The following is a 12,606-nucleotide window of genomic DNA, read 5'->3' as shown; positions in this document are numbered from 1 at the left end:
ATTTCAAAACCTCCCTTGGAATCTCCCTTGCCTTTTCAAGACATCCCTTGTTATTTTAAAACCTCCCTTGTTATTTCAAAACCTCCCTTGGATACTCCAGATTTCCCTTGACATTTCAAAACCTGCCTGGGAATCTCCCTTGCCTTTTCAAGACATCCCTTGTTATTTTAAAACCTCCCTTGTTATTTCAAAACCTCCCTTTTTATTTTAAATCCTCCCTTTTTATTTCAAAAACTCCCTTGATGTTGCACAACCTTCCTTTGAATCTCCAGAACTCCCTTGATATTTAAGGATCTCCCTTCATTTTTCAAAGACCTCCCATACAATCTACAGACCAACCTTGAAATTTTTAGACCTCCCTTCATATTTTAAAACCTCCCTTCATATTTCAAAAACTCCCATAAAATATTTAGGCCTCCCTTGATTTTTCTTGAAATCTCTAGACCTGCCTTAATTTTTCAAAACCTGCCTCTTTCGAAATCTTCAGACTTCACTTCATATTCAAAGACCCCCTTGGAATCTTCAGACCTCCCCTGAAATCTCCAGAACTCCCTTTTTCAAGACCTGCCTTAATATTTCAAGACGTTAAAAACTGCTTCAATGTGAGAGACGTACTTGCGAAATAATATATGTACATTAATCTTATAGAGACAAACATTTTTCCATAAACTAATTCCTTTACTTTAATTAATTATTGATTTTTTACTTTTTTAGGCAACATTAATGAACATGGAATCCTAAATCTAAGACGATTGGAAATATTTTTGGAAGCACTTTCTGAAGTTGAATTTCAACTTTTTGAAGAAAATCACGCTGATTTAAAATACTTTGAAGGAAAACAGACCAAGGTTAATATTGTTTAATACTTTTAGTTCAAAAATTTAACAAGTTAATTATAAAAAAGCATACATTTTAGATTTTGTAATGTTGGAATGAATTTAAGTTAATTTTGAATGGAGATACAATTTTTTCTTTTGTTTTTGGCCAAGAGAGATCTTGAAAAATATCTCTTTTGCAACTTTACTTAACGCTGTGGGTCGATTGTAAGGCATGTCTTATTGGTATTACACGTCGGACGTACCGATGTTGTCAGCCATTGACAGATCAGTTTACATTGTTTTAAATGGTTTAATAATAAATACAACCATTTGGCATGAACAATTAAAAGTAATCAATCTTTGTGAATCTACTGAAGCTCAGTCCAAAATTTACTGATTTTGTTTGCTTCATAAATGGGAATTTAGTATTTTAACATGAGCCCTGTGTAACATTCGCAGCACTCCTTTAGTGTGCTCATCTAGCTTAAATTCTTAAACAAGTACAACTTAATACTATTTTATACCTAACCTATAACTATAGATTTTGCCATCATGGACCAAATCCCAAGAGAGTACTTACTTAAAGATGCTTCAACTCTCGGGAGGATGTCCATTTGAGAGCCAATTTTAGAAATTTTGATATCGCGAGCTCTCTGCTAGAATTTTGAGAGTTTTCTTGCTGAGGCTACTCTCATAATCGTGTCCACTTTTTAGAATTGGTCCAAACCGTGGCTAGATCGTCGTAACCAATTCGGTGCGGGGTTTGCTCTTTCAAGAGAGCTGCAAAATCCTCAACAGTTTCGAAATGTTTGCCGTTTGTCAGTTAGTGAAATTAAATTTTTGATACAAAATGTTGGACCCATAATTAAACAAAAAAAAATACTCAATTAAGGGAAGCCATACCAGAACGCGAGCGTATACTGGTAACACTTGGATTTTTAGCATCCGGTAAGCATATGAATCGCTTCAGAACACGAGAACTGTTTCCCAAATTTGGTTAATATTACGCTTCTTTTTCTACCGCGAAATGTTTTATCCGTGGTTCTCCACAATAACTCAACTGACTCATATTTATCAATAAAATGATTGGTTTTCTCCAATGTCAATTGCTTTGCCATGTTTACTCTCGACAGCTACTCGCAAAATACGAACTGTGTTGGTATTCCGCGAGCTTATCTCGGATAGTGGTAAACACATGTGTCAACTTGCGAGTCACTTTCAAAAAGATCGAAAGTTGAGAGTAATTAGTCAACTCTTCGCGAGCTACTCTGCAGACTATGCGAGATCGCCCTCGAGAGTGAGAGAGTGACTTGTAGCACGTTTACTCTCAAAAAGGCCTTTACGGTTCGACACTCAAGCCATAAAGATGACAACTCACAATGAAAATAATCTTACTTATTTGTATCTACTAGTAGACATGTTTATGACAAAATGTCTAATCAAAAGATGCCACATCGATTCACTTTTTTCTGTAAAGCCGTTCAAACCTCTTATATATTTTTCTTCCTTTTTTTAAAGCTTTAAATATGTAAGTTCAAAAATTTACAGATAATAAATTGTTTATATTCCACAGAATGGTATTGACGAAGCTTTTGATTTTGATGTCAACGAAATATTAGAAAATAAACAAGATGACGAGTTGGCACAGCTAATTGAAGATAGCAGACAAGTAAGTTAACCCTTATTTTGATTTTAACGAATACGAAAAAAATGCCATTGACTTTGACATAAATTGATAATGCACTCGTAAACCTTAACCCTTTTTAGTTTTGCGAAGGCGATGAAATGAACGATATCACAAGTGATGATGAAGAACAACACATAGTTGACGAATTCAGGGCTTACAAACGAAATTACTACATTAAAAAACTAAACTATCCAGAAATGACACCGTAAGTAAAAAAAAAAAAATCAAAGAAACCGTTTCAAAGATCAAAGTGAAAGATTGTTTTCTTTTTTTTTATTAGGGAAGTGTTGGCAGAACAAACTATTACTTACATAACTGCCCTACAGTGGATCTTAAATTATTACTATAAAGGTGTACAATCATGGAGTTGGTACTATCCACACCACTATGCCCCCTTTATAAGTGATCTTAAGAATTTCAGTGACTTTAAGATTGAATTTGAATTGGGAAAACCTTTTTTGCCCTTTGAACAGGTAAATATCTAATCATCCGTAGGGTGTTTTTTCTTAGACGTGTGGTTTTCAGTTTGAAAATACTTTTTTTTTTTTGGGATAAGCATTTTTGACAGCTGTCAATTTATGATTAGTTTGGTTTGCCGTTTCATAATGAAAAAGACTTTCGTTTGAAGTCATCCTAAATTATTACATAAATAATGGTTCTGTGTGCGACGCATCGAAACAATAAATTAATTGAAAGAAACTTTTGTTCAGCTCATTATCTCGCGTCGTTGTGTCAATACAATGCACCGAGAACCAATGGCAAAATTGTCAATATGCAATCAGAGAAGCCGCGTGGGTTTCAAAGCCACACACAAGAAAAGCCTGTTTTGATGAGGAATGTGTGCAGGCAAATGCAGCAAAACAACATTTACCAAAGTGGTGCTGCATAGAAGGACAAGTTCTGCTCTAGAGCTCTATGACAGAGGAGGAAAAACAAATACTGAAAGCTTGCAGTCGAGGATGCTGAGAGGTTCAAAAGCGGAAATGAAGTGCAAAAGTCTTACGAACCGAAGGCTGCAAAGATGAAAATGGAAACTTAGTAAAACCGCTGTCAAGGCTGATGATATAGAAGAACCACTGCTGCAGAATTCACATTCAAAATAGAACAAAAACCAACAATCCCGTCTTTCCGACTAAGACAAAGTCTACCAAAGACGCTTGAGTAGATGGCTTTATTGCAGAGTTTTTCAAAGTTGCTAGAGATAAATGGTTAGGAGCAAGCACCAACTTGAAGCTTGATGAATGGTACCTCAGTATTGTTTGCACGATAATGCACTAACTATAGACTAAAAGTGTTTATCAGTGTGGATTTAGACCGCATATGACAACATCTACAGGGACGAGCTGTATAAAGCCATGCATCCCTCTCAAACTCGTCCGTGCATGCAGGATGACCATTGAGAATTCGCGCTGCTTCAAAAATGTTAGAAAAGAAGTTTTGATGTCAAAAAAAGGCTTCAGGCAAGGTTATGCGCTGTCATGCGGTTTCTTTAACACCGTCTTTGATAGAATAGTGTAGGGCTCCCACGTCAACACTAGAGGCACTATCTTTCAAAAGTCTATTCAATAACTGGCTTATGCTGATGAGGATTTCATTGACATAATTGGAAAAATTTAGGGTGATATAAATCTGGCACCTTTGATAGAGAAAAGTTCTCCGCGTGATCTATGGTCCCGTATGCATAGAAGGTGAGTGGGCGAGAAAATGGAACGACGAGCTATACGGGCTGTACAGCGATGTAAATTAAGGCAGAATGAAAAAAGTCCAACGTCTAATGTGGCTTGTTCACGAAGAGCACATAGCTCTACAGCTAGATGGAGAAGTTTTTGGGGTGAACCTCCTCTTCACACAAGATTGTAGCGCCACCTTAAGTAACTTAAGTAACACTAAATTATAAGAGTTTTACTTCTTAAAAACCACACGTTCAAAAAACACCCTTTACTAATCCGTGTATTCGAAAAAACGATTAATAGGCATTTGATAAAAATTAACTAAAATTGTTTTTTTAATGTCTATGCCAAGATTTGTTATTCTATATAAAATAAAGCCAAACGTTTTGTCTTATTAGGACATCCGGACTGTCCTGAAAATATCCAAATATGACAAATATGCGTTATATTATTTTAACAATAATTTCAATATTATTATTATGCATTCCTAGTTACTTGCTGTATTACCTGCCCAGAGCAGAACCTTACTCCCCGAAGCCTATCAAGACTTATTCGTAAGTCCTCAAAGTGAAATTGTACATTTCTACCCCAAGGATTTTGAGACCGATTTAAATGGCAAAAAATATGAGTGGGAAGCTCTTGTTTTGATTCCATTTATTGACGAGGTATGCTCATTACTAAATTATGTTTTTATTTATAAAATACATGTATAACTTATTAATTTATCTTTAAATTAAATTTACAGAACCTTCTTTTGAAAGCAATGAAAAAATGTGAGACTGATTTAAAACCCAGTGAGGTTAAGCGAAATTCTCACGGTCCAATGCTACAATACGATTATACAACACAATCTCAGGGTGAATGTCAAAGCTTTAATGCAGGTAAAGCTCTCTACAATGTCTTTTGCACTGAAACACCCATTTGGAGAGACCAAATCAATATAAACAATTTAAAAAATCCCCTACGTGAAATGGAAAATGCTAATCGTGAGGTCTTTTACCCTGGATTTCCTACAATGAAACATTTGCAGTTTAATGTAAAGATTTTTGTTCCTATAGCAAATCACTTCAGATAATTTGAATTTATTTTGTTTTAATTTCTTTTTAGTTCAAGTTAAAGAACATAAGAATCAAAGTATTTGATTTTCCAAGCAGAAATGAAAGCATGGTACTGATGCCAGTGCCAAATGGAGATTGTGAAGACATTGAGAATGTCTCAAAGAAGTGTTTGGGGCAAATTGTTTACACCGGATGGCCGCATTTAATAAAAGCCAAAGTTACGGCCGTTTCTGATTCGAAGTGCGTAATAACCTCAGAAGGCACTACGGAAAATGTTGCGCGGAAATTTGAAATGCAATGCAAAACAGTTATTGAACAGTGAGTTTTTTTTAAATATATTAAATTAATTTTCTATGGTTAATATAATTTCTCTTCCATCAAAATAGTCTCACATCCAGAATGGGTATTGAAATAGATTTCCCAAAAGTGCTCGTGCATGTAAAGACACTTATTGGAACTTCTGTAACATGTGGCAGCCAGGGAAGAGTAAGCAACAATGATGTTTGGAGTCAAAATGAAATACATTACCCACCTTCGGTTATTATTTATGATCTTAAAGTTCATACTATTAGTTCAATGCTTCCTAAAAAAGTGGAAAATATCTTTCCAGTTGATAGTAGAATATTCTTTGTTGGAAATCCATATTTTGGAAGTGAAGGAACTGTATTAGATCCTTTGTTGGTTTATGAATGTGGAAGACTAAAAGGTTTGTAATTGAATTCAATTTAATTGATATTTTTTTTAAATAAATAAATACAAAAATAATATGTATTAAATTTTTAGTTAGCATGACAGTTTTACCAGATCCTGATTTGTCGGAGCCAAAAAAGCTACATAGCGAAGAGGAATCGCACTATTTTAGTTCTTATGATATGGTGTCACTTTTGGGAATTAATACAAGAGTTTTGATGAGATTGACTGGACAATTGTTTTTGGTGATGGGTGAAAAAATTAAAAATCTTTCCGATTCTGCTAAGAAAGTTAATATTGGACTTTCAATGAGGTTCCCGAAACAGGTTTGTAATTATATTTTGTATTTTTGATGCAGATTTTTTTATTTTTAGTGTAGATAGCTTAAGTTAGGAAGAGTTATGAAACGGTAGTAAGTCCAATAATTTCACTCGGATCTTCACATAGTCCATTGTATTGATCAACGTTGGGATACGGTTATATTTTTTGTAAAGAAAAGCCGTTAGTTAGTGGTGTATGAATCCTTAAATCATCTTGAATTATCAGTCAATTCAAAGTTACAAAAAACGTGACTTTTCCCTCACCCATACCCTTTCATCTTCAAACAAAACTAAAATCGCTCAAGTCTGTCCTAGAGTCTACATCTCAAGAAGAGAAAGTTAAGAATAGCCTTCGCAAAGACCAAGTTTGAATTCTTTGTAATTTGTGTGCATTCCGTTGGCATTAATAATTGGTTGTAATCTTCAGTCCATCGGATCAAGAGTTTGTGTGGTTTCACGCGATATTTGGTCCCAATCTTCCATTATTATCATTTGAAGGTCTGATTTTAAAGAAATTTTGTGTTCCCAAATCATTACATATAATTTGCTTAGGATTTACGTTAGGAGAACAAGTTTTTTAACACTGTCATTTTAATCTGTACGCAAAATGTCAATGTAAATGTTAGCCACGTCAATTACTGCCATACACCCCCAAATCAAAATACTCCGTCCACCATGTTTGACAGTAGAAAAAAACAACCGATTCCCAAAACTCTCTTGGATTGCGTTTGGCAAATTCCAAGCTTTTTTTCCGAAATGAATGGCTTTTTCAAAGCTCTTCCGCAACTCATTACGAAGAGTCTGCACAAAAAATGTTTACAGATGGTGTTTGCCATTTCTACGCCTCACACTTATTTTGGTTTTTTTTACACTTCTTTCAAAGTTACAAGTTTTTTTTTCTTTTAAAACGAATACAAGGTCGGCCTTTTCTTTTTTTGTTTTCCAATAAAACCATTTTTCCAAACTTTTTGATAACGTTTCGAACCGTAAACTTATTTTGAGATCTTTACCAATTTCAGTATAAGGTAATCCATTTGGCGAATACAACTTTATTTTTAACAGGTTCAATTAACTCTTTTTGGATTTTCGTGACATTTCGATTTAGTTTTTATTTGCTAGTGCTTGAAATTTTGAATTTAAAGACAAAGCACTTAATAACACTAAATTTGATCTTCTGAAATCATAGGGTACTTTAAAAACCATTAAAGTTAAAAGATTAATATGTATTACCAATATTTGTTCTTCTGGATTTTGTGTTTTTTTCTTGTGATTATGTTCGTCGCATAATCAAGGTTAACATAATTACATTCAGAAGGTGAAGTTTGATTAAGTTCTTAAAATATATATACGTTTTTTTTTGTATAAAAAATCTACATAATTGCATAAGATTTGGAAAAACTGCAATTTCCAATACTTTTTTAATCCACTGTAAGTCATTAGTAACAGAAAACAATATCAGCCAAATGATTGCCACTGCTACGAAGCCATATCCTTTTCATGCAATTTTGAACGTCCAATTCTCTCATTTGCGGCTGTATGTCCTCGATAACTTTACGAATTCAATCTTTGAGAGGTGGCCTTACAAAAAATCACAAGATATCAGTTAGCAATTATGATCACGTGCAGCCCATCCTACCACATTTGGCACGTACTGCCATACCAATCGCTACTTGTAAATTGTTGCTAATGCAGGACGCTGTTAGGAGGGCAGGCACCAGGTGGAACAACATCACACATGTCAAGTCACAAAGAACATCTGGGCAACACTGGATTCAAGGTGCTTGCTATCTATAAGCAGATCGCATATAAGCTCGATAATAGGTGTTATAACTGGACACTGTCTAATAGGAAAGCACGACACGCGACTAGGCGTATTCTCAAACGTACCATTTCCATCTTGGACAGCCACTATAACCTAACCTAACCTATCATCATAAGTGAATTTTAGCAATTCCAATGGTCAGGTTCAAATGAAAGGTTTTATTTGCATTCTTAAAAACTTAATTTCAGACCGAGGTAAGAAGTTAATTTTTTTTAGGCATTATTAAATTCAAACTTGGAATTTTACTTCGCTAACTTTTATCTTCAGTTGATCGTGAAAGTCAACAATATTATTATCAACCGCAAAAACTCTTCATTCAAGGTTAAAGTCCATAATAAGTTGTGTTTTGTATTGTATCATTTTGCTATAAACTTTAAATTAAAAAAGTGCAATTAATAAATTAATCAAAAAGCTATAAAGTTTAGCTTTCAGTTTATTGAAAAAAGAAACATGATCAGCTGTCATTTTGAAAAGTCAAGTAGACTTGACTTCATAGCAAGGATATTTTTCTTAATTTATTTGGAGTCAACTTTTGAATAAAGTTGCCTTAATTGGAAGGACATTTTGTTTTTGCAGCTGGCCAATCAGATACTAGAAACTTGTCTTATCTTTAACTCCCTTATGTCGTCTGAATCTGCCCAATGCAGCGTGTATTGTTCTGTTTATAGTAATGTAGTTTTTTACTTGTTAAATGTCAAATCTATTCAAGCACAAACCTCTTATTGGAAAACACTTTACTTTAATGAATCCCTTCTTCATTAGATTAGTAATAACCTTTCGGATCGTTCAATACAAGTAGTATTGGATGGGTTCAAGTCTGAAAACCACAAAATAAATGCTGGTGTGCTCCAGGGCTCTGTTCTATCTCCAACACTCTTTCTCATTTTTATAAATGATCTCCTGTCTGCAACTTCTAATCCAATACATTGTTTCGCTGATGATAGTACTCTTAGCTTTTCATATTTGTTTTCATAATCACATCCCTCTTCTTCGGATGTGTAAATATTATAAGCTCACTAAACTCTGACCTAAACAGCATTGTACAATGGGGAATAAATAACCGCGTGGAATTTAATACTTCGAAAACCCAATGCTGTCTTGTATCGTTAAAGCGATTATCCATTGTTGGCACATGCATCGAGGACGACCAACCATCTATTGTGGAGCGATCACATACGCGATATCGCCAAAAATGCCGCAAGATGTTTGGGCTTTCTAGGGCGATGCAAGAACTCCCATCTCTGGGCTGATGCTCCTGTAACTTATTTAAGCTTGGACAGTATTAATTGGTAATAATACCATGATAGGATCATTTACGTCGCTTAAACATCGTCGTAAAGTTTCTTGCCGTTATTTTAACGGTTTGTGCTCTAGAGAAATAGCCATCTTTATTACTCCCTTTGAAAAGTTCAATCGCAATACTCGCACTTCAAGGAATGCTCATCAGTATACCCTCGAGCCCAACTTCGGTCGTACTTTCAAGTACATAGATTCGTTCTTTAGCCGTACTACGCGAATGTGGAATGCTCTACCATACTCTACGGTTTAATACTTCTTCTTAACACGTGGGTTAGTATAAGCGTACTAAACGGTTTTTTTTTTTTATAAAATTCACATTATTCAAAAAATCTGCGAAATAATTTTATAGGAAATTCAATTTGAAGATGTTGGGAGATTTTTGTTTTTTATTATGTGGCGCAACAGTCCGTTGAAAACAAGAGCCTAGTAACTTACAAGTCTCAACCATTCCTGTGTGCTAGTAATGTTTGTCAGGGATTGAGGGGACCTAAAATTTAAATTTGAATCCGAACGGCTAATTTGAGAAACCACTTTTCATGATAGAAAATAAGAATTACTTTTTGAGGATTGTTCAATTACTCGCAAGAGGCAGTACCGGTGAAATAAAACTCAAGATGGCACAGTCAGGGTTGAACCCAAGAAGTCACAACCATCACGCCACGGGTACTACGATGTTGTTTTACATTTTTTAGTTTTCGGATAATTTGTTACCATAATTTTGCATAGACTTCCTTTCCTTTTTTGCTGTTGCACATTTCTCTACTCGCACATTTTTCAAATAAAATGATTTTTGTTTTTAAAAATATTGTGACTTCGAATTTTAATTTCAAACCACGAATAATGCTCTCATTGTTTTGTCGTATAATTTATTTATTTCTTTGATGTTGTAATCGATTTTACTTCTTTACGTTTTGCAGAACGAAGAATTGGCTGGATATTGTCGCAGGCGAGATAATTCATGGTATTTCTCTCAAAAAGCTGTAACTCTTATACAAGAGTACAACAAAAAGTTTCCAATGGTTATCCGTTACCTCTTGCAAACTTGTTCTTCCTCAAATTATGATTTCTGCTATGAATCAGATCTTTTCCCAAACAAGGTAACTATCATTGAAATTTAAAAAAAACATTGCATTTACTATTTTGTTATTTTGTTTTTAATATTTTTGTTTTTAAATTTATTTAAGGTTGGTGAAAAATGTGTTGATGAAATTGTCAACTGGCTCAACGAACAGGAATTCTCTAAAGCAGAACGTGTACCATGCGGAACAAAGTCTGTTGAAAAAGAAGCTGTAGAGAAAGTTATTGAATCAATAGAAAAGTTAAAAGTATGTTTATATATTAAATAGATTTTTTTCTCTCTTTATAAATCTTTCCTTTTGGTTTTTGCTTTCTATCTTCTAGACTTTACCTGTAAAAACGGTTAAATTACAAGTTAAACCACACTTGCTTATGAAACCGGATATAAATTTGCCGGAACAATATAAACCAAAATCTAACATAAGACTGTTCGATCGTGTAGTTGTAGTAAGAAATACATATTTAGTTCCTATTGGATCAAGAGGTACTGTAATCGGTGTCTTACCATTTTCCGATCCAAATCCAGTTCGATTGGAATGTTTAAAGCAAACGAGTTATTTTCTTGATGTTTTATTCGATAAGAGCATTCCATTTGGTAATTCTATTTATGGAATAGCTGATGGTAGGGTTATGCGAGTACCCGAAACAGCTGTTCTTTGTCTATTTAGTAATGGTAAGTGTTCTTTGAATATATTGAAATTATTTGTTAATTTTTTTTCGTCATTGTGTTTTTAAGATTATTTATTTAACATGGTCTGTTTATATATGATTTTGAAATAGTCTGTCAAAATTGGAATTTAAGAATTCAGTACGAGAAGTTTACATAAATAGCAGGCTTTTCTACGATCCCGATTTTTTCCAACACCACAAACTTAGTAAAGTTCTATGTTTAAAATTAATAATATTTGAAAAAACTTCGGTCTACTTTTGCATTACAAGAATGAAGTTGATGAGAAATAGAGTCTCTTATGTTATCGAAATCTGATCCCTTAAATTAAAATGTGTGTCATTAAATCTTGAGAGGGCAGACGTTAGTTAACTATCGTTTGATAAAAAGGTGCTGATCAGAAAAGAGTGGTATTTCGATTTTCTTACACTTGCATCGGATGATTAAGTGAAAAAAATTATTAATATTCACTAGTAATTTTATCTGAACAGTTGAGTGTGTGAGAATATCTTATGTAAGGGACAAATTTTAGCAAATTGCATTGATAACAATAAAATTGACCAATTTCTAGGGCTTTTTCGGTCACTTCCATCTTATTAATTAAAATTTATTTCATACTTTTTTCGCAATTTGTCGACTTCATCAGGGGTAGTTAAAGTAGTTAAGTTGTAGAAACTAAAATTAAGTTATTTATACACATTTTCACCACTAAAATTAAGTTATTTATACACATTTTCACCTCAATTTCTCTCATTCTGAGATTGACCCCTTTTTCGGCTTATGTTCATGTGCTGTTTATATAAAGTATATAAAACTCCAATTGTTTTTATTTTACTTTATTTTTGTCGCTTATAGAAGCAAACACCCATTCTTTAGGAACTACAAATGTTCGTACTTTAGAACACTCCGTAGTTTATATTCCTCTCTTTTTCACAAGTTTTGTTCCTGGAAATTAGGTAGACCGGAGGCTTATTTCACCAAACACTTCAATTTCCACTTTGCAACTTTTCTGCAGACGGTTGCTTTCCTTACTCCGTACATAGATTCAAAACCTTGATATAGGGCTCCAATCGCAGCTCAATGTAGTGTACGTAAAAGTTATTGCAAGAGCTTTTAACATATATTCCTTTAGCTATTGAAGCTATTGAATGTAGTTTATTTCCAATTCTGGACAACAAATATTCGATGGTGTTTTTACTTAATCGAAAACTCTCTTTTGTCGAAAAATCAATCAAACGTATTGGCCAAGTCACATTAACAGCCCACAGTGGCCCGTTAAGCAAAACTACTTGCAATATTCATTTTTCGAGTGGGTCTATAACTAATTTTTAGTTCACTGGATTCAACAATATTTGGAGCTCGAGTAATCAAACAAATTATTTAATTTAGGTTATTGTTGTGCCAGGCCAAAGTTGAAAATTTTGCTTGATGATACATTTTTTTTTCTTAACTTTGAATGTAAAAACTAGAAATATAAATATAATATTATGCTTTGCCA

The 12,606-nt window shown here is 33.8% G+C and overlaps 1 protein-coding gene across 1 annotated transcript in view; it reads left to right on the top strand.

The window, feature by feature from the left end:
* The window catches only part of LOC129948527 (5'-3' exoribonuclease 1), a 47,796-nt gene that overhangs the window by 19,612 nt on the left and 15,578 nt on the right, over positions 1–12,606 (top strand). Inside the window, exons 6-17 of the mRNA XM_056059564.1 lie at positions 715–848; positions 2,392–2,487; positions 2,586–2,710; positions 2,786–2,978; positions 4,667–4,840; positions 4,921–5,211; positions 5,283–5,551; positions 5,620–5,939; positions 6,017–6,249; positions 10,282–10,461; positions 10,549–10,689; positions 10,766–11,114. Coding sequence (XP_055915539.1) covers positions 715–848; positions 2,392–2,487; positions 2,586–2,710; positions 2,786–2,978; positions 4,667–4,840; positions 4,921–5,211; positions 5,283–5,551; positions 5,620–5,939; positions 6,017–6,249; positions 10,282–10,461; positions 10,549–10,689; positions 10,766–11,114 — 2,505 coding nt within the window. The remainder of the gene's footprint in view (positions 1–714; positions 849–2,391; positions 2,488–2,585; positions 2,711–2,785; positions 2,979–4,666; positions 4,841–4,920; positions 5,212–5,282; positions 5,552–5,619; positions 5,940–6,016; positions 6,250–10,281; positions 10,462–10,548; positions 10,690–10,765; positions 11,115–12,606) is intronic.

The sequence above is a fragment of the Eupeodes corollae genome, chromosome 2, assembly GCF_945859685.1.
Source record: "Eupeodes corollae chromosome 2, idEupCoro1.1, whole genome shotgun sequence".
Classification (NCBI taxonomy): domain Eukaryota; kingdom Metazoa; phylum Arthropoda; class Insecta; order Diptera; family Syrphidae; genus Eupeodes; species Eupeodes corollae.
Note: the sequence above shows the minus strand (reverse complement) of the source record. Positions and strands in the feature narration are given on the sequence as shown.